The sequence below is a fragment of the Aspergillus bombycis genome, assembly GCF_001792695.1.
Source record: "Aspergillus bombycis strain NRRL26010 chromosome Unknown contig00172, whole genome shotgun sequence".
Classification (NCBI taxonomy): domain Eukaryota; kingdom Fungi; phylum Ascomycota; class Eurotiomycetes; order Eurotiales; family Aspergillaceae; genus Aspergillus; species Aspergillus bombycis.
In genome coordinates this window covers 1-21,648 of record NW_019170174.1, presented here as the reverse complement: position 1 = coordinate 21,648, position 21,648 = coordinate 1, and the positions used below count along the sequence as shown (strand labels likewise).

The 21,648-nt window shown below is 47.5% G+C and overlaps 6 protein-coding genes across 6 annotated transcripts; 4 read left to right on the top strand and 2 right to left on the bottom strand.

The window, feature by feature from the left end:
* Positions 1 to 1,714: 1,714 nt before the first annotated feature.
* ABOM_011825 (uncharacterized protein) lies at positions 1,715 to 2,649 on the top strand (the record flags this gene model as incomplete). Its single annotated transcript, XM_022538953.1, has 2 exons — positions 1,715 to 1,982; positions 2,090 to 2,649. Coding segments are annotated over 2 exons (828 nt in total), but the record flags the coding sequence as incomplete, so codon positions are not given.
* Positions 2,650 to 2,866: 217 nt separating this feature from the next.
* On the bottom strand, positions 2,867 to 4,700 carry ABOM_011824 (acyl--CoA ligase; the record flags this gene model as incomplete). Its single annotated transcript, XM_022538952.1, has 3 exons — positions 2,867 to 3,816; positions 3,875 to 4,510; positions 4,601 to 4,700. The coding sequence occupies 3 exons, from the start codon at positions 4,698 to 4,700 to the stop codon at positions 2,867 to 2,869; spliced, it is 1,686 nt and encodes a 561-aa protein (XP_022383586.1).
* A 5,848-nt stretch (positions 4,701 to 10,548) lies between these two features.
* ABOM_011823 (uncharacterized protein) lies at positions 10,549 to 11,750 on the top strand (the record flags this gene model as incomplete). Its single annotated transcript, XM_022538951.1, has 2 exons — positions 10,549 to 10,578; positions 10,671 to 11,750. 2 exons carry the CDS (start codon positions 10,549 to 10,551, stop codon positions 11,748 to 11,750), a joined length of 1,110 nt encoding a protein of 369 aa, XP_022383587.1.
* Positions 11,751 to 13,362: 1,612 nt separating this feature from the next.
* Positions 13,363 to 14,541, top strand: ABOM_011822 (porphobilinogen deaminase; the record flags this gene model as incomplete). Its single annotated transcript, XM_022538950.1, has 2 exons — positions 13,363 to 13,895; positions 14,001 to 14,541. The coding sequence occupies 2 exons, from the start codon at positions 13,363 to 13,365 to the stop codon at positions 14,539 to 14,541; spliced, it is 1,074 nt and encodes a 357-aa protein (XP_022383588.1).
* Positions 14,542 to 14,906: 365 nt separating this feature from the next.
* Positions 14,907 to 16,716, bottom strand: ABOM_011821 (cytochrome P450; the record flags this gene model as incomplete). Its single annotated transcript, XM_022538949.1, has 4 exons — positions 14,907 to 15,550; positions 15,628 to 15,928; positions 16,008 to 16,128; positions 16,208 to 16,716. The coding sequence occupies 4 exons, from the start codon at positions 16,714 to 16,716 to the stop codon at positions 14,907 to 14,909; spliced, it is 1,575 nt and encodes a 524-aa protein (XP_022383589.1).
* Positions 16,717 to 17,012: 296 nt separating this feature from the next.
* On the top strand, positions 17,013 to 17,989 carry ABOM_011820 (uncharacterized protein; the record flags this gene model as incomplete). Its single annotated transcript, XM_022538948.1, has 2 exons — positions 17,013 to 17,123; positions 17,267 to 17,989. The coding sequence occupies 2 exons, from the start codon at positions 17,013 to 17,015 to the stop codon at positions 17,987 to 17,989; spliced, it is 834 nt and encodes a 277-aa protein (XP_022383590.1).
* Positions 17,990 to 21,648: the final 3,659 nt, after the last annotated feature.

Below are 21,648 nucleotides of genomic sequence, written 5' to 3'. Positions count from 1 at the left end.
TAGATCGTGTATGGACTCTGGAGTATAAACCAAGCCTTACCACCACGGGGCTGTTCTCGAGAACGTGCATCTGAAATAGACGGTGAGGGCCATGAGATCATATACCACAGTGCCTACATATATTTTTAGTGCAATACAGCACAGTCGCGGTGATTTGGCGGGACTGCATCCCCTCGTCCGATGTGCTTAGCACATGCTGCTTAAGAATTTTAGTTTATACATACCGCCTCGATAAAATGCAGTTCTACTGCGCCAGGTGGATATATCCTTGTCTCTTAGTACCGGCAGTTATTATATACCGTACGAATAGTTAAAGGTGTCCGTATCCAGAGTTCTCGAAGTACCTAATGTGCCGATATACGGTACGCCAGTCGATAGCCTCCACCTATTCAATGAACTCGACCAATACAATCCCCCAAAAACACACTAAAACCCCCCATCCCTTTGGCGGACCAAATTTCTGTGGTGGATGCCCCTGACTAGACTCGAAGGGGTCAAGGTAGCCCCGTGCAAACCACTGGATAGCCCTAAAACTGGTGTCCGTATTACCTCACTCAATACTTTACATACAATAATACCAAGTAACTCCTCTCTGGAACAAACCTCAGGTCAGCCACAAACAACCCTGGTCAATAGCACCATATCCTAAGAAGCAGCACCAAGATCGAGACGGGAGCATCGCAGATAGAAATTCAAGATCGGAGGAGGGGGGGGGGGGGGGGAAGAGGATCCATACCATCACCCTTCAAACCTTCCATTCATTAAATTAAAAAAAAAAATAATAATAATAAATACAAGTTGACTATTGCTGACATTCGCTAAGAATCGACAAGTTTCCAGAAATCACAATTTACTCTATTTTTCTCCCCCAAGACTAACGGAGTACTGTAGACTATAAAGTTTAATGAGCAATGCAATGAAAAAAAATAAAATAAAATAAAAAGTCTAGAACTCTTGCCAATTTTCTTTTCCCCCGCTCATAATCAAAATGCGCGATGGACTGACTTATCCCCCACTCAGCAAGAAAATCAGATCAATATTCGACGGTAAGATCAAACTTTGGATGTGCGGTCCTGTTTTCCCCGGTCAATAACCGAAGCTCGGTGTTTCAGATTAGGTGATTGTGGGATACGAGAGATCAATAATTAAACCTGGTTGTAGTTGTTCACTATATTGTTGTATTTTTTGTTTTATTTTATATCATATTTTTATTTTGCCCTTTCTTTGATTGCGTGAGGGCTTTGAGTTGTCTTTTCTTTTTTTTTGGTACTTGCTTTAGGGGCAAGGTTTGAATAACAACAAGGCTTTTGTTTGAATTCGAAAGTTAAACTCGGAGCAAAGGGTGAGGAACTATTGGGAAAATGCCCCGGAGTAGAACTCTGATTCATAAGTAAGAGTGAAGAACGATAGTATCGTCAAGGGATGAGAAGCAATAAGTTTCACCTGAATTGACGCGGGGAGACACAGACAAATGTATGGGGAGCATCAGAAGATCAATTAATATTGACTGACAATCCATTCGAGTTTATCCCTTGGAGGAACTGAGACATTGCGTACTTGATACCTGAGGCATCCATATTAAAATGACGACATCATTATTAATGCATCTACAATAGCTAACCTGAGGCACCACAGAGGTGCTGCCCCTCATCAACATAAACGCCTCGAGACATCACCCTAATAGCTTGAAGATAATATTGTACGAAACGACAGGAATACGAATAAATCTACAATGCAAGTCCTTCTCTTAGGCGGCCACGGCAAAATTGCCCTCCATTTAACCCCACTTCTTCTCAACCGTGGCTGGAATGTCACCAGCGTGATCCGCAATCCAGAGCATGAGAATGAAATTCTCGCGCGCGGCAAAGGCACCAAGGGCAAATTGAACGTCCTCCTGTCTAGTCTGGACGACATCAAGAGTGACGCAGACGCAAAGAAGATCATCGATACTGTGTCTCCGGATTATGTAGTATGGTCAGCCGGTATGTGAAAGCTATTCAACCTACCCCGCTTGGTGTGCTCCAATGCCATCCATAGAATAAGCTGGAATCTATTACCTACAATTTCGAGGCTAATGTACAAATCAAAGGCGCCGGCGGTAAAGGTGGCCCCGAGCGGACGTTTGCCATCGATGAACGCGCCGCCAAACACTTCATCTCGGCGTCGTTTGCTTCCCCCCGTGTGACCAAGTTCCTCCTGGTCTCCTGGCTTGGTAGTCGGCGGGTCCAGCCTAGCTGGATGTCTGATGAGGGCTGGAAGGCTATCCAGAACGTATTCTACAATGTCCTCCCCGCGTATGCAAAGGCTAAGCTGGAGGCGGACGAGTACCTCACTGCGTTTGCGGCTCGGCGTAAGCAGAGCCAGTCCTCGCCCTTCCAGGCCATTTGTCTGCGCCCAGGCACTCTGGTTGATGAGCCGGCCACCGGGAAGGTGCAGTTTGGTAAGACAGAAGGGCGAGGTAATGTGACCAGGGAGGATGTGGCAATTGTGGCGGATCGGTTACTTGCTCGTGCTGATACAAACGGTTGGTATGATTTGATCAATGGTAACGAGCTAATTGATGACGCGGTGGAACGGGTAGTTAGGGAGAAGGTGGATGTCGTTGAAGGGGAGGACGTGGATGCGATGGTGAAGCGGTTTTTCCCGTGAAGTGGCATGTATAATACCACCTAATGGATGACTCTCTCCATCACTGGCATCCAACTGCTACTATCATTGACAATACACACAAGATACCCTACTTTCATCAGGGCTTCAGCTCATATCCAGTTAGCTTAATGATTCCTCGGGCACTAACTATATACTCGACGTGCATGGATTGGTATATACATAATAAGCACTCGTACCATGACTGGATCTATTCTAATTACAGCTTGGCTTTGGGCGCCGCTGCCTCCTCCTTGGCTTGTTTCTTGAGAACCCTCCGCAAAATCTTTCCGCTCACGCTCTTAGGGATTGCGTCCACAAAGCGTACTCCGCCACGTAGTCGCTTGTGGTACGCGACTTTGCCATCCAGCCATTTGATAATATTGGCTGCCTCTTGTTCTGCGCTAGTGCCGGAAGCTTTGCTCTTCGCACTCCGCACAACATAAGCAAGCGGTACCTCAGTGCCGTGAGCCTCACTTTCAATACCGATAACGGCGACATCGTCGATTGCCTCGTGGTCCACAAGGATGCCTTCCAGCTCTGCTGGAGCAACCTGGAAGCCCTTATACTTGATGAGCTCCTTGACACGGTCCGTAATGTAGAAATTTCCGTTCTTATCTTGATAGCCTACGTCTCCGGTGCGGAACCATCCATCGGTAAGACATTCGGCGGTTGCGGCTGGGTTGTTGTGGTACCCTTGGAAGATATTGGGACCCTTCATGTACAGCTCGCCGACCTCGCCTGCTGATACCTCACGCGGCTCCGACCCATCCTCAGGCATGGTCATGTATTTGGCCTCCATGTTCGGCAACATTTTGCCGACCGATCCGATGCTTGTGCGCCATTCCTCCCAGGGCTGGGTGTGAGTAGTAGGGCTAGTCTCGCTGAGGCCGTAGCCTTGCTTGATACCACACTTAATCCGTGCATACACGGCCTCCACAAGCTCGTGCGTGAGCGGGGCGGCACCCGAGTTCATCATGCGGAGAGTGGAGAGGTCATACTTGTCAACTACGGGGTGTTTGCTCAATAACAAAACGACCGGGGGCACGACGTAGCTAAACGTGATGCGGTAGTTCTGAACATGAGCACACCATTTTTCAATATCGAATCTCTCCATCACCACAAGTTTGTAACCTTGGTACAATGTCTGGTGCACAAGACAGGTCAAGCCTAGCAAGTCCGTTAGTATCTTCAAAGAAATATATATCCGATCAGCAGCCGAACCTACCGTAAATATGGAAGAATGGTAGAAACGCTAGTACTCGGTCTCCTTTTCCGTCAGCGCCGCCATTCCAAGTCAGATGACCAGCCTCTCCAGCAGCCAACTGGAGAGAGTTCGCGATAATGTTCCTATGGGAAAGCATGACACCCTTAGGAACACCAGTGGTACCCGAAGAATAAACCAAGAATGACAGGTCCTTATCCGGATTGATCTTGGTTTTGCGGTACCTGGATGCCCCCGAAATGTTTCGGATGGACGTAAAATGTTTGAACCTTGCTTCTGGGTCGCGCTGATCTCCAATGAGGATGATGCGGTCCTCAGGGATGTTGACTTGCTTGGCGGCCTCTCTTACCACCGATAGCTGGGGAACCTGTGTGATTACAGCTTTCGCGCCCGAATTCTTCAGCTGGAAAGCCAGTTCCTCGGTTGTGTAGGCTGGGTTGGCCGGGGATACGACGCCTCCAGCCCAATGAGCTCCCCACATCACCACAGGGGTGTCAATGCTGTTGGGGGTGAACAACGCCAAAACATCCCCTTTACGCCAGTCATAAACGGCCTTCAGTCCTTGACCAAAGGCAAGTGCAGCATCTTTCAGGGTTTTGTAGGTGTAAAATCGTTGTGTATCAGCATCCTGATAAATGACTGGCGAGATACGTTAGCTTCCGAGTTCAGGGTAAATGAGGCGCTGGCCGATGAGGCGGCCAAAAATGACTCCAGAAAGGGCGGACATACTATTGTCATCTGGAAAGGTCCTATCCTTGCGTTCGAATAGAAATGTCCAAAGGTCGACATTGGGGATGTCGACCGGCGGATACTGTGAGGAGACCGGCATGATAACAGTGCGGGGAAATCTGGGGTTGGGCGCCGGGGGTAATGAGGAGAATGACTTTGAAGTTCGTACAAAGCTAGGGACTTGGCAGGAAAGGCGAATCAACTGGGAAGGGGAAGTAAATGGGAAAAGGGAAGTTCACGAAGGGATAGGGAAAGAATAAAGAGGCAAGGAATGACAACAATGGGACCTGTCTCATACTCGGCCCTCGGCTGAGATATTGATAAGGAATTACCGTCCGCATACCTTCGGATGTAGACCCGACTAAACCTTAAGTCCACTTTAGGACAATTGGCTACATCGGGCAAACAAGAACACGATCCGCCTAAAGTACCTCAAGTCCAGCGACCAAATAGGTCTTACTGGCAATGCTTGAGGATTAATCGAGCAATTGAGTCTACTTCGTATTCCTGCATATACGGCTCGCCTGATAGTGCTAAGGCAGCAGAATGAGGCAGTCTATAGAAATGATATCATAGCGGACCGTACGAACCTTGGGACAGATTCAACATGCAAAAGTATAAGAGTCCGAAGTTTTGAGAAGTTTCTCAATAATATTAACATTGAAGTTTAAAAGGATGGACAAAAAAGGAAATGACTTTTAATTATGCCCATAAAGATGGGCAAAAAGTTAATCGTCCCAGGTGAGGATCGAACTCACAACCTCCTGATTAACAGTCAGACGCGCTAACCAATTGCGCCACCGAGACGATGATATATTGAAGCGTCTTATTTAGTTTTGTAAAGCAAGGCTATTATTATACTAGCTTCATCCACCAAACTTAAGCAGTCACGAGCCTAACGAAGCAGTGATATATAACTGCCTTGCTAGGTAGGGTTACTGGGAACTACAATCAATGTGCTGGAATATGATAGGCTCCGTTCGTACACTAATATAGGATTAAAAATAGGGGCCACCACCGCTGAAAGGCGACAATCTGATCTGAACATTGCATAAAGGCATATTTCTGTATCTAGGCACCATGAACGGAAAATGGAAGGCAGATGCTATTACATTGGATGCCTTGCAACTTAAAATTGAATATCTGACCCTAATATTCGTGATCTTGCCTGTTATGAGTTGTTTGTGCAGCGTTGTTATACGTAGCAACAAGGTCGCACACCCTTTGATTGGCCTAGTGAAAGCTTCAAGTGCCAACAAATTGTGGCGGTTCTGTATTGTACGAGGCTCGAATTTTCTTGCAATAATGGTCTTATTCATGACCACCCGTACTTTAGGCGCCCCTGGCTCTTATAGAACGAACTCGATAGGGCTGCACCTTGCAATGACAAGCAACTGAGAAATAGAGGATAGATGACGTTATACTTGACCTAAAGAACGATTGGGACAATGGGAGGGGGAAGCGATTGGGTGAATAAAAGGGGTAGAAGGCAACTACAGAGAGCTCCAAGCCGTGTTAGATCAATGTGCCCGAGATAAAAGGTTGTATAGCCGAGAGTGATGTGAGCAGCCGCGGCTCGCAAGCAGAGGATGGCATTGCTCGACCTCAGTTACCTACCATCATATCAGTGCTTTGATTATGAATGAGAACAAGGCGAACCCAACTTGCTCCACCGATTCACTGTCACATTGGATCTGATTCTCATTTCTTTGCACTAGGGTGACTTGTTCATGTTCCTCTATCTTGTACAATTTCTGCAACGATCATTGCAGTTACCTTCGCAGTATACCACTACTAGTACTAGTACTACTAGTAGTATTACTCTGACCTCCCCTGGCAAGTTGATTGGCGAAAAATCTTACGCTCCATGGCTTTTATCCTTAAAGCATATAATTTTTGACCTATTAAGATCTCGTCTCGGTGGCGCAATTGGTTAGCGCGTCTGACTGTTAATCAGGAGGTTGTGAGTTCGATCCTCACCTGGGACGACCAGATTAGTTTTCCGACTATTCTTTTTTACTTTTTGTTTCAACTTCACCGAAAGGTTTCACTGCTTGAATACACTCGGAAGAGCATTTCTGAGCTGAGCTGAGCTGACTTGCTCCCCTAGAGTCCGTCTACGGACACATTGACTTCTCGTGAGAAATGCCCAAGTTGCCATATATGAATCATGATATTACTCTGCAACTCTTGAGGTTCTCCCTGCCGTTCGTTAATCAAACATTCGATAAATATGTGTTTGTTGGCACAGCGAGATAGGCTGGATATGTTTTGTTTACTTTGGGGGAAATTCCCTCTAATCATATTGAAATACTGAATAGTGTACTGGTGATACTTCCCATGTTTGCGCTATTCGTCATGTGGGTGTGACTGAGCAACGTATAGTAGCCCCAAGAGGACCAAACAACCTGGCGTATGTTTTTTTTTCTTTCCTATAGATTAGATATATTCTAGCACAGGCCTGGAACAGCTGTCGATGTTGTTCAGTTTCAGTGGAGACGCGGCTAACATTTTGTATCTGCCAAATAAGCCTAAATACCCCAGTATATATATGTGTGGGGCCTACTACTCCTTAGCGACATCTTCTATGTATCTAGGACTCTATGCCAACCCTTCGCGTACCTATTACTAGAATAAGATATAGTATAATCCCAATTCTAAATAAGTCTGATATCCAAGAATGAATAAGAAAGGCTAGGGGCTTGACAAATTCCGAAGTGAAACAAATGCAAATCAGTATAGGAGTGTTTCCACTGTATTGACGATCCGCGGAACAACAAACACTAGCGAGCCTTTATATGTCTGAGTTGTCATTTCACTCGAGGGCATAGTGTCTGCAATCTCCTGGGTAATCTGGGCGATACAGGCAAATATCCTCTTTCAGTCCATTCCTGTTCTTTCCGGTATTTTGTCGCTTGAATTGCCCCGAGAGACCTTCGCAAAGATATAATTGGCACTGTCACTGTAGATCCCATACATTGAAACGTGTCTATGTCTTGTCTGCCTGCGCAGTTTCCCTGCCATAAACGAACAGAGCATTGACTAACAATGCTCTTTTTCCACTGTGACTGGGCTTTGATTTCGTTACAGCAATGCACCGCACCAGGTTTACCAGTAGCAGATATGAGACTTTTACCACAAAGTACCAAATCGGTTGATGCGTCCATTAATATCTAGACGAGCGATGTATTTTTCGGAATTCACTATCCAGTCCAGTGCAAGCTTCACCTCAGTATACCACACAGGTGGCGTGTCCAGGATCTCTCATGGCAGCGAAGTAGTGTATGTACGCTCGCTAGATATCTGTCCGGTTGGGGTTTTGATATGGTCCACCGCATGGACTAGTATATGCGGTACTATGTCGCGGCATCGGCTCATTCCGGGGATCGCTGTTACCCTTCACGAGTTGATAAGAATACTCTTCCGTAAAAGAAGAGTATCGGCAATAATTCTGCTAGCAGCTACGCAGAGAAGACACAGGTCTTCTTTTGTAGTATCCTAACACCTTCTGGTATGTTCACTGGCTGTATATGCGCTACAATGCGGAGGGATGTATCAGAAAAGGTGACTAAAAAGATAATATGCGAAAAGGTTGTTGTCAAAAGAACATTCATGGGATAAGTAGCCTTGTGGACTTGCTGAGCTGCCTTCTTGACCACTATGCGCTGGTCCTGGCCGTCTAGGATATTCTGGGATTAGAATCGTAGATGCTGCCGGGGTTGCAGCAGTCTGGCTTTCAATTGGGTCTGAGAAGATAGATGGAGACAAAAAAAATAAAAAGGAAAGAGAAGGAAGGCCGGGCAGGGCGAATAAATAGCCCAAAGAGATCCTACCCTGGAACAGTGAACAAGTATTTTGAGATAAATTCTAAAGTCCAACATAATTCAGTGAGATATAAAAAGCTGATTGACGTAGCTTTTCTCTATATTAGATTGGTGACCTGTATTAAAGACATCATAAAGTAGAGGGGTCAATAAAATTATAGGATAGACAGCGATTAATTAGATACTTGCCCTGCGGATCTATGGCCAGTTTTCTATAAATCAATGTTTTAGTGGTTCGCATGATAAATTCTTTGGTTTCCGGTTTGCGCGCTTTTTGATGATATATCCCAGTAAAAAAAAGAATAGTTCTCTATTCCAGGATATATGCAAGCAGATCTACCTGGGTATGCAACAGTCTGGCGTTATTTCCCTTCTCTTATTGTATGTGGATCCATCGAGATATCGACAAGAGTGTTCATCTTGTACACATTCTTCCATCCATTTGGGCAGATAACTATATATGGATATTCCCGTTACGATTATGGCCACTTACAGACACGGCGGGCCTGTGGTATGTACAGGCGGAGACACTTTTCGGGATGTTCAGTCTCTGCTAAATGAAACTGTACCGTGGCTTTATCGCCTTCTCTTACATAGATCGAGGTCGAGATCACGGGCTGTGAGGAAGTTTTTGAGCTCGTTAAACGTGCCCCCTAGGCTTGCAGTCTACTACTATATATCGAGGCTCGGAGAAAAAGAAGATTTGTCCAAAATATCTTGATTCCCTACAGTTTCAATTTCGATGAAAGACTAGAATACAGGAAGGGCGACCTTAAGGTGATACTAGTCCAAAGCTTGTTCACATAAGCCAATGTTTTAATTGAAGATCTGTTTAATTACCTTGATTCGAGAAACGGTACGCCCTTTTTGAAGGGATAATATTTATAACTAGTCGAGAGGAGGTTTCATCTATGCATTACTCACAGCGAGATCACAACAAACCTTGTGCAGCAAGCGGTTTTGACTAAACATCTAATCTTGGGTGCGCATTCCGTCGTTTGGTTTTCCGTGCCAAACGGCGGCCTCCCCTGATGCGTTGACTTCGAATCTGTGACATTTGATTACCTGATGAAAACGCCCTTCGATGAAAGATGGAAGAAACAACAATAGCTGAGCTACGACGTCAACTTGAGGAAGAGAGGAGAGCTCGAGAAGAAGAGAGGAGAGTATGGGAAGAGGTAGACCGGCATGTGCAGCCCAACACACTATATAGCCTTCTCGATCGCTGCCACAATACCCTGTCTCAAGCGATTAGAGTTGAGACAGATGCGACCCTCACGACTCAGGGCGATGCGACCGACCCAGTCAACCGACTTTACCCCAAGCGCATTATCCTTTAGCTGGAATTCCCGCAACTCCAAGAGAAAATGTGGAAGAAAATCGACCGCGTGGGCACCTTCACTTCACGGCTACTCTTCCCGTGCGATACACAATAGATTATGTCGCCACGAATATACAAAACAGGGCGATATATTCGGAAGCGTCACTGCGGAATTTCGAGCGAGAAACGGTGGATAACTTTGTTGAAAAGGTCATCGAGGCGTTCCGAGACGATGAGACTCTTCGAGATGAGTTTGGCATCCAGGGTCGAGTCGCCTTCTATGACCACGCAGAAACCTTGCTGGAGAACAGCTTCGAGCAGATGAGTCTCTGGAACGCGCGGTCACCTCAATGACTGGCGAATATAAGGCGTGACACAGGCAGAGGAAGAGGGGGAAGAGCTGTGCAGAGCCAGAGAAGACCTGGCACTCTACGAAGGCGCAATCGCCGCGCCGACCAGTTCTGCGTGCATACTGTGGCTGACGAGCGAAAAAAAACCAGTATATGCAGTAGAGTTCAAAGCGCCGCACAAGGTGACAATCCCGGAACTGGTGGCGGGCCTACATGAGATGGACTTGGTCTGCGATGTCATTGATCAGGATTCAGGAAGGTGATACATTCGAGTATTATGTCACCCGCCTCGTCGCCGCTGTGGTCACTCAAATTTTGTCATATATGATCGATACTGGGGTTCAAGACGGCTTCATTTGCACGGGGGAGGCTTTGTTTTTCTCCATATTCCGAGAGATCCCACTGTTATTCAATATTACTTATGTGTCCCAAATCAAGATGTGCAGGTGAACGATGAGTGTCGTCTTCATCGGACCGCCATCGGTCAGGTGCTTGCATTCACTCTTCAAGCACTAGCCGCCGAGCCTCCATCTCAAGAATGGCATGATACAGCCCACGAGCAGCTCACTACCTAGAAAGTTAAATATCTAGATATTCTGCGGGATATCCCCGAAACTATACGCAAAGACCCACCGACCTTTAACTATCGACCGTCGCACTGGAAACGAGAGCCGAAGACACATAACACACGCTCCCGCGCTCGCTGTCAACCAGGTGCATCTCCTCCAGAGCATTCGTCGACTGAAGGCAGCGGCGGTGATGAGGGATCGCACTCACCATCCACCGCAGCAGCGGCGCGTAGCCGATCGAGTCGCACCCGGCGCAACGGACAGCAGTCACCAGGTAGGCGTGACGGATTTAAAGCTGGACGCAACTCTCAAAAAGACAGCCAGACTACACGAGCATACTGCAACATGGCCTACATACGCGGCATACTCAACCGAGATCCTCTAGATAAAGCGTGCCCCAACCTACAAAGTCATCCTGGTGGCCAGAGACATTCGATAGGTCCGGCTGAGTTCACGCGCAGCCTTCACCGTCAACTCGTACGGAATCGAAACGAAGGATTCGAACCACTACATGTGCGCGGCCGAACAGGCTACCTAGTGAAAGCGACGCTTCTGACACATGGATACACTGTGATCATTAAAGCTACCACGGCAGAGAAGCAACATCGTCTCCAAGCGGAGATGGAAAATTATAAGCACCTTAGAAATCTGCAGGGCCAACAGATTCCCGTCTGTCTTGGGGCTTTTAAGCCACGCATTGCATATTGGTACCACGGCGAATTAATGGCGCAGATGATGGTTTTGAGCTGGTCTGGAACGCGACTTCAGCATATCATCAACAATAGTAATTCCAGCTTCTTTGGCCAAGAGCGCAAGAAAGCTCTGGCTGTGCTACGGTCACATGGAATTACCCATGGTGATAGTGAGGGGCGCAATATGCTGTGGGATAAAATGAGTGGGCGTTTGGTTGTTATTGACTTGGAGGATTTGGAATGGGTGAAGCATCCCCGGGCTTTTAAACCAACCTCAGGAAACAGATGGTATGGTTCTCATGTTAGGGCGGGAGGAGCAGACAAACATTCCCATCCGGCTCGACCGCTGCATGCAAGTGATAGCCATCGACCTTTGTCTCACTGTATTAGTTGAAGCAGCTGGTGTCTACGCCGCCAGATCATGGCGGAAAGGAAGTCCTATTATCGAAATGCCATCCTGGTTATTTAGCCATATACCGCGAAGCGTGGGTCTAGACTAATTAGACTGCGTTTTATGGGAAAACCCAGCATCTACGAATGCGTTGCCGTTGCAGGCGAGCCAGCTACTTCAACGAAGTCACCGGCCCGCTCACCAATTCTTTTCGAGCTGGGTCGAGGCCCGGATGGAAGTGGAGAGAGAAAGCTTCAAGATAATTGATTAGCTGCGAACCGTGCAATACGCGAAAAGATACCTGCTTGCCCAAGTCTCGTCCCGTCGTAATCAACGAATCTGCACTTCAGATTGGACCACATCATATCCCCTCTCCTGTCGCTCGTTCAACATGACGCGGCTTTTTCAAGCCAATCATTCGACAATATTGAAATAAAGACTGCTGATTTAAACTGAGACTAAACGGTAGATAGAGGAAAAGGAGAAAAAGATAACAAAAAACATGAAAGACTGTGTACGGCCTTTGCTTTCGAACTATCGAATGCTCGCTATTACCCCAAGGGTGATGAAGACTCGCATATGTCTGGTGCAGGGGATGATCTGCCAGATCAGGTCTAGATTCCCTCGATGTGTCAAACTCTTCCAAGAATTTCTCGTTGGGCATCTGCAGCTATCTGTAGGTACTAGTCATAGTTCATTTGGTGTCCATCGTCGCTGGCCAATGCGTGCGCAATAGATGTGAGGCTTTTGATCTGATAGTGTGAGCTGATGATCTAGCCAATCGTCTAGGATTACTAAAATCGCGTCCATTGAGAGTCATGGATTCCAAGCGTCGGAGTTCAGCGTCTCCAACAAGAGGACCTTGATGAGTGTTTGCTTTTGAGAGGAAAAATTCCCAGATATCATGACGGGCCCTCTTCGTCAAGTCATCATACTTTATTTGAGATAGATTCTACTTAGAACTGCTTCTCCGAATCCAGTCGCCCGGTTCGCAGTCAAAAAAAGAATACCTTCTTTCATAAGAAAAGCGGTTTTACTTCGAATATGCCTACCAACTAGGCTTCGGAATCTGTGGCCGGTTGCAGCCAGTTCTTTACGACTCAACCATGATTCAGGTGGCAGCGAAGAGGGACGGCCCCCAGAGATTCAATCAATGGGCTTGGGCGCGGAATGAACAATTCAAAAATTGAAAAGGGAAAAACATACAACAGGAGGGATTCGCTGGTGGTCACCCACCCAACTACTAACCTCCCGGTATCGTCCGTTGGCTAACCGTGTCATCGGATACTCGGAGTTGTTGATAAGGAATATCTAATTGATGTGCTAATGTAGAGATTATTTGACGTTTTTTGGCCTCAAGAGGCTTCACAGGTCTCTGAGATACGTCTCCCAATATTAGAATAAGAATTAGGCATAGTGGTGGCAATTAAAGTCTCTGAATAGCTTCAAATTTATCGTTGAGGTGGGAATTATCGTTGGGGTGAGACCACCACGCCGAAGGGTGGGTGGGTCTGCTGACCTTAAGTGAGGCCACGGCAAGAAAATTTCCACTCCTGCGATGAAACAACGACCTTGCGAGAGCGCAGCAAACTCCGCCGTATACCTTTCAGCCATCATGGGCCTTGATGTGAATAGCTGTTCTAAGCCGCAACATAAGCCAGAAGAAGAGGGTGTTATTATTGGCTGCCGTAAATCGGAGCTCGCCCTTGTTCAAACCCGTTCGATCATATCTAAGCTGGGCCACACGCTCGACCCCTCTCCCAACTTTCAAATTGCCACAGGCAGTGTTGTTGGCGATGCCGATAAACAGACATCCTTTGCGGCCCTTTCCAAGCTGACAGGTGGCTCAGATGTTGGCAAAAGCCTATGGACAAACGACCTGGAATTGGACTTGGTGGCCGGCAAGGTCCACTGTCTGGTCCACAGTTTAAAGGATATGCCGACTACGCTGCCACCTCATTGTCTTCTGGGAGCGATCCCCGAGCGTGAGGACTGTTCGGATGCTGTTTGTATAAGGCCTGATTTGAAGTTCACATCCATCGACCAATTACCGCCTGGTTCCATAGTGGGAACCAGCTCTTCCAGGAGGAAAGCTCTAGTTCGGCGGAATTGGCCTCATTTGGAGGTTGTAGAATGTCGCGGCAACGTGTAAGTAATACGTATCTTTTTCTCTATTGTTTCTTGCTACTACACAAGGCAATCTCTGTCCGCGTAAACAGCTTGATCCTAATACAGTACCATTGTATATATTAGAGATACTCGCCTTGCTAAGCTTGACGCGCCTTCTTCTCCGTTTTCATGTATTCTCTTGGCGACCGCAGGACTGTTACGTCTGGGACTCGGTCATCGGATTACGCATCGACTTGATACTAGTATATTCCCTTACGCAGTAGGTCAGGGCGCCCTCGGGGTCGAGATTAGCACGAACCGTCCGGATATACTCGAGCTGGTCCGCCATGTCGACCATAAGCCGTCGAGATGGCGCGGGATAGCAGAGAGAGCGATGCTTCGAAGTCTCCAGGGAGGATGCTCGTCACCAATCGGCGTGCGGTCATCTCTGGAGCCTCTGAAAGAGGAAAACAGATTGACAGAGGACACACGACGAGGCCGTGATGGTAGCGGCGGCAACCTTACCTTGCAAGCCATGGTACTTCATATCGAAGGAACGTCGGAGATTGTTGCTGAGGATGCGGCTACTGTCCAGTGCGACGAAGAAGCAGAGAAACTTGGTGTCTCAGTCGCGAACATGCTTCTTCGCAAGGGGGCCCGAACCCTAATGCCAAAACAATTCTAGTTTCAACTTTTTGTCCTGGGACGCATCTAAAAAGAATTAACTAGCCTGAGATAGTGTCCTTACAAAAGCATGACTGACATGGAATTGGCTCCTTGCAGACTTTACAAAGATGTACGGTAGAACTGCTTCACTTTCAGGAGCAAAATAATCACTTCGCGGGAGCATCCTTCAATTTAGATTTCAACCAACTCTTTCTACTAGCAGCGTTTACTTTCCAATCGAAACTTCTGCCGCTTTTCCCTGCTTCGTTAATCTCCCAACCTCTGCCGCCACCTCGCTGCGAGGAAAGAATGAACATCTGTGGAGGAGGTTTAGTTGAAATTCCCATCCTACAATATTCAACGTATGTGGGAAGATATATAAACTTACAGGAAGTCCTTGGGTTCTGCAACAAGCGAGCTGGGACAAGCATTGTACGTGTCATGATGGATATCAACGGGACCCGGGGCTTGAATCTTCCAACCCAGAATGAGGCGACCGAGAATCCCGTACATGAGGCGATTGGCAAGATGGTAGCCCACACACGCTCGAGTGCCCGCCCCGTAGCCAAAATGCCTCATAGGGGGGCCGCCGGCACGGCGGGTCTGTGGCTCACTTTCCTCCTTGTCCACAAATCGTCGTGGAATGAACTTGTCGGGCTCAGGGAAGACAAGTGGATCGAAGTTAGCCGATTTGGAGTTCATATAGAACCAGGTGTTTTCTGGGATGGAAATTCCGTTGTCCAAGACCACCGGCGTGATGTTGGTTCGGGGAAAGCCCATGGGGACAACGCTGAAGTAGCGAAGGATTTCCTGCACCAGACTCTGTAGGCCGGGGACGGCTTCTTCGGCGACTACCTTCTCCCAGGCTTCTTCAAAGGAGGAGTAACGGGCTAGGATCTCGCCCCTCATATCCTCTTGAATCTCCTGCCCTTGCTTGGATGCGAGGACTGCGACACCCTGTGTCAAATTAGCAGGAATTGTGTCGAGTCCAGCCGATAGAAGAGTGATGCTGAGGGACATTAATTCCACTGATTCCATGGTCAGCATATACATACTTCCCTTGAAACTAGTGCAGAGAGCGAACAGGAAGGATTCAACCCCGTACCATTGTTAAAATCATAGTTAGGGTCCTTCATGATTTGACCGACTGAGCAAGGAGCATCGATCCCGTTGGCGATATCCGATTTGAGCTGGTCAATAAGACGATTCATGTAGATGTCTCGCCGCTCGCTATATGCCTTAGCCCCTGTTTTGGCACTGGGAATCCAACGCAGGAAAGGAAGGTAGTCTTGGAGATTATTGGTATGCGATCGGTATCGTGTAAGAGCTTCTTCGACGTCGACAATCTCTTTGAGCAAGGCGTCTCGGACGGTGGAAATTCGAGTTCCGAAACTACATGTCAGGGACTTTAAGGAAATTCCGAAAGTTATCAGCCGTTTGGTTTTCTTTCCTGGATAGTCTTCGATTCGAGAGAGCAAAACGCACAACATTGAGAACAAATTTCTTCAAGTATAGCTTTGGTTGGATTCCCTGCTCACTGTGGTGAGTATCAACAAGGATTTCGTGAAGAGCATCATTGATTTCTCTCGAGATAGCTGGCACATATCTGCAGGTTGTGGTGGTTCCCCCCGTCGTCAGATGGGGCGCTTGTAAAATATAAATAAGATGTTTATACAGAAACTCACCGGTGAACGGCAGAATTGTTGAGGGTTAATGCAGCAGCCTTACGGCGCAGTTTGCAGGACTGGTCCCATGGAGAGGTTCCAATAGTGAAGGCTTCGCTGCTCGAAATGACATTGTGGAAAGTGTGGAGAGTTGGGCGTGAAATGAGGCTCGACTGGTTTTTGATCCAAAAGTCGCAGATGCCGTCAAATGTGTTGCTGATGACCACCGGTCTTTGGCCCAATTTGACGAGAAGGTTTGGACCATAGGTCTTGGACCAACTTTGGAGCTTGCTGGAAAAGGATTGCGCTCGCTGGAGTTGCAGCAGGTTGCCAACTACCGGCCATCCTTGGACTCGCGGTATTCCTTTGATGTTATCTCGCTGATAAGCCTTTGACAGATGAAATAGTAGAGACACAACAATGAGCAACACGGCGGTTGCCTGGAAACCATCGATCAAAGCCATGGCGACCAAACTGTGTTGTCTGGGGTATGGAGGGAGAAGGGGAGATACGGCTACAGCAGCCTTCATCAGCCCCGATGCGTTTGGCAGCCCATATGTATGTCTGTATACACAGAACGAACAGGCGGTGTCTGGACTTGAGGGCTCGGAGTCTCCGATCTCCCCTACTACTGCCCGAGCTGGTGTCCGACCCCGAGCCCCCGATCCCGGACAGTTATTGGGAAGACGCATTAAGAGCATGCGCCATCTATCTCAGTTTTGCTGAATCAGTCGACTGACTGCCTGCCCAGCCTACGACGTGCATCATCAGGATTCACCCCTTCACTTCAAGCTGTGGCTAGCTTGACCAGTCAAGGCAACAAACAATGGTAGACCCCAAGATACATCGAGACGAAATTTTAGACCGTCAGGCGAATGGCCTACCAGGGAGTAAAGTTGCCAAGAGTGTCTTCCAGTTCGCGACGCCTCTTGATCTGGTGATTATTGCCATCAGCTGCATCGCCGCTGTTGTCGCAGGAGGCCTCAACCCTCTCCTTACTGCAAGTCTACCTTCACAAACCCCGTTTTTTCGGTAGTTTCTCCCACCTTGACTAATCAATCTACCTTACACAAACCACAGGTGTTATACGGTCAACTCGTTGGGTCGTTTAATGGTTTCCAGGATGGCACGATTTCCGCATCGACACTTAAGTCCGACATCTCAAGGTTTACTGTATTCTTCGTGTACCTTGCCATCGGAATGTTTGTGTCTATCTACATCACCACCGCGGGGTTCTATTACACGGGGGAACGGATCACGAAAACGTTGAGGAGGACGTATCTCAAGGCCGCCATTCGGCAGAATATCTCGTTCTTCGACACTCTGGGAGCAGGGGAAATCACGACGCGTATCACGACCGACATTACACTCATTCAAGGGATCACCGGTAATCTTTCCGTGAGCCTGACCGCGGCGGCCACTTTTATCTCGGCGCTGGTGATTACATTCGTGGTGTACTGGAAGCTGGCACTGGTGCTCTGCTCCACAGTGGTTGCCCTGACGATCTTCAGCACGGTCGGAATAGTCCTGCCCGTGCGATGGACCAAGGCATCGTTACTGTGTTACAGTACTGGTGCCAATGTGGCAGAGGAAGCGATCAGTTCAATCCGGCATGTCACTGCGTTCGGTATTCAGCAGAAGATGGTGGAGCGTTATGACAAGTACCTGCAGCGTGCGGAGCGGCCCAGCTTCAAGGCGAACTCCATCACAGCGCTCATGATGAGTGCCAGCGAGGCCGTGCCGTATTTGAGCTACGGCCTTTCCTTCTGGGCAAAGTCAGGAAAAGATTGGAAGAGAGAATAAAATCTTTGACGAAGCGCAAAAGATACCCTCCCTATTTATTTCATATGATGGAGACACTAGGATAGCTCAATGTGCGATTGAGCCTGCACTAAATCATCTAGCTCACCCAGCTCACCCGGCTCACCCATGTTCTGAACAGGATCACCCAGCTCACCCGCACTCACCCTACAGCTTAGCGTCGCTCACCCGTAAAGCAGCGAGCCCCAGAGGGCGCCACTGTCCTTTGGCCAAGCTTACACAGTTGGCTTAAGTACGGCTGAGCGGACGGGAAGCCCTGTTCTCCACACCCTATGGTCGTATGTACTAGCTTAGTCGAAGTTTGAGGTTTATATAGACACTTTGCTGATTTTCTTGTCTCAAGATTATACCGGCCCCCCCAAAGCTTTTTGCTGTCATGATCAAGGCAGCGGGGTTCAAGTTTGTAATATATTGCGCCGTCGCGTGTAAACTCTTCACCAGTGTCGGCACTTGGTAAAAACATAGCACCATGGTTTAAAAAGGGTCTATAAGAGGTCATAGGTAATATGTGCTCGCCCACGCATCCGTCGACTCAAGGCCGCCTCTTTCTCATTGGCAGAGGCTCACTTATCTTGCACCTGTGGCCCATGCCCTGCGTGAGACATGGAGAAGTTCGGGTGCCATAGCCAGGCTTTGCACAGGTCATGATAAGCAAGGTATACGGGGTGTCTCGATGATTCTGCAAGAAGAAACTTCAGGACTCTACCCAGAACAAAGCGTCCCCACCAGGGAAGGGTCTTCTTCGGGCTGTGACTCCCTTGGGTGTATATTTCCAAGATAACATTGATTGGCATATGCGAACTACTCCGTAATGTATAGTACATTGCAAGGTTCACGGCGTATTTTCCCATAAATGCGCAGGATCAAATATCTGTAAATTTTAGGCCTATATTGTGGCATAAGACAAGACCAATATGCGACTAATCGTATTGTAGGACACCAGCTGCGTATGGACACCACTATGTACTTGTCGCCTCTGGCCAACCCACACCCAAGCAGGGGTCGGGAGGTTCGTTACTCTCGGAGGGATTCATTAGATATATATCGCCCCAACAGAAGACGATGGAGCTCCTGTGCATTAGCACTAGTCATCAACAATTACCTGTTTATCGAGTGGGCACAATGGCAACCATCACCCAACCTATCACCACAGTTTCCAGTGCCCATCCTAAGTTTCTCCCTAGGGGGCCTGTTCAGGTCGAGCTGAACCTTTTCGAAGCACCCCCTCGATGGCTCTCAGCAGTTCTAGTATGCTGAGGAGCCTCCCGAGTGAGAACCAGCTGCAAACTACGGACAACCTGCATTGCAGATCTCCCTGACCGATATCCGTGGAAATGAGAGGGACTATGGTCTCGACAAGGACGCCTTTCATACCCCTTAAGGAGTCTTTTCAACAGTGCCATACTAGACGTTTCTTTTCAATGAAGAGGTCAAACGAACCTTCGACCTGGAAGTGGAGAAGCTCCTTCTGGATCAGGTAGATGGCGCCCACCAAGTCAGGTCATCATCTTTGATCATGTCATCCGGATGGAAGACGAGAACATGCATCGCAAGCACCTTTACACTGCCCATGCAGATCAAACTGCACGAGCAGGAGCAGTCCGGATACGCCTCTACGTTCCAGACCAGGCTGTAGCCCAGGAGCTCCTCCGGGGCCGCCAGTAGTGAGTTCAAGTTACTCTAAGCTTATAGATTCAAATAAATGAAACAATAATATGTGAAATGTCTCGGTGGCGCAATTGGTTAGCGCGTCTGACTGTTAATCAGGAGGTTGTGAGTTCGATCCTCACCTGGGACGTTTAATTTTTGCTCCGAACAATACCTTTGCTTGATCTGTATCCTGCTGGACAAGTTGCTGCTCTATTCTGTTTTGTATACTGGATTTGTACCCAATCTTTACGTGCCGTAGTAGGAATGACGGCTGGTCATTGAGAATGAGACTAGATGTATGTAAAATAAGTGGAACATAGCCCGATAATGGTACGATTGGAAGAATAGCAAGACGCTTGTTCGACTAAAATTTAGCATCGGTAACTGGATGGGATGGCGGTTCAATTGAGGTTAGGAGTAGTATCAAGTCGCTTTGTGTGACTGATATACTCATTAGCAAAGCCCTAACTATCCTCTATATGGCTTTTAATGAAGTCAAAGGGGATGATTGAGTTGAATGGACTCTGGGACAACCTCTTTGCAAGCCTCATTGCAGTGGGAAGGAGACCAAAAAGTATATACTGCAGTCTGCATCTGATGGTTATGCAGGATGGAAACCAGACCTCTAACTGTGGCACAGGGAAACTGAGAGATGGACGACGAGGTGGGCTCTACTATTTGAAACTTCCCAATTGTGATCCAAACATGCTAGTTATTTTAACAATAGCAGAATTTGTCGATTTATTGGATGGTGACATGCGCTAATTAAAGAATAATAGGTTGTGTGAGGATATAGACTACTAGATATCAATTAGTCTGGAAGCTGGAATCCATTTGTCTCTATTGCCTCACCCACTCCTTTCTTTGGTTTATTCTGCCCTGCTCTTTCAGTTTCAAGACTCTGTTTTCGGTTCTTCGGATTTCTCCCTCTTCTTCTATTCTTGTTTCCCTACGGTAGACTATACTGGTTTAGGGATTGAAACAATCTGGAGACAACTAATACTACACTCGAAATCGCATATACTCCCCTCTAGATATGAGTCAACTAGAGCAAATTCTTTTGGCAACTAGGGAGGCAAACAGCCTTCCCAAACGGAATAAGCCAGTGAAGTCTATAGAAACTCTATAACGTAAGATTTGGCCTAGCTGTGAAAAGTATTGATACCCGCCGTTGAGATCAGGTATGCGGACTAAGCTAGGGCAAATCCCAAGGGTTTACAAAGATATGTCTATGGTTGGATATCCTTGGGCCAGATCCACTGCTTCAAATATAAAATATGTGTCTGTTGGTATTGGAAACACTAGATTCCGGGATTTATTTTTTAATCATATACAGAATACAGTCGATACTAAATGACCCATGTACTCCGACAATGCCAAACGCCCCCAGGGCCCATCACTGCTACTAGTACTTAGAGAGAAGAGATATAGATATACTATTTCTTGAGGTACCGTGCTTTAAATATGAGTAAACGTCCCGCCAATCTTAGTGAGCATTGGGTTGTCTCGTCAACGTCGCCCTTCTGCTACTTCAACTAACCTCCTACGTGAATGAGAATACTACGGCAGATCAAGCTTCCAAATACCCATGGTTGGCGAGTCCTTAGCACCGCAATGAATTGAGATGGCTTGAGAGACCCGTCTAGCTAGCTTGCTCAGTAGACCTCGACTTGTGCATTACTGTGATCAACAATGCCCTAGCCCTCTGAAAGGCTTCAATTTAGCAAGTTATGTGTAACAAGGCAGCTTTCTGACACAGCGCAGAAACTCAGTTCACAGACACAGGAGAAACAGAGTGTTGTGGGCTTGCTTTTCTTTTATTGCAATGGTTGTGACCATTTATGAGTCCCAAAAACTAGGGTGGTGGTCTTTTCCACAGGGGATAATGTCGTGCTCTACTTTCATCCAGCATACCTGGCTTCTATGAAACGTACACGCCCATCCTACCTGAATATCTAGATAGCAAAAAGATATCACAAAGCAAAAAGGAA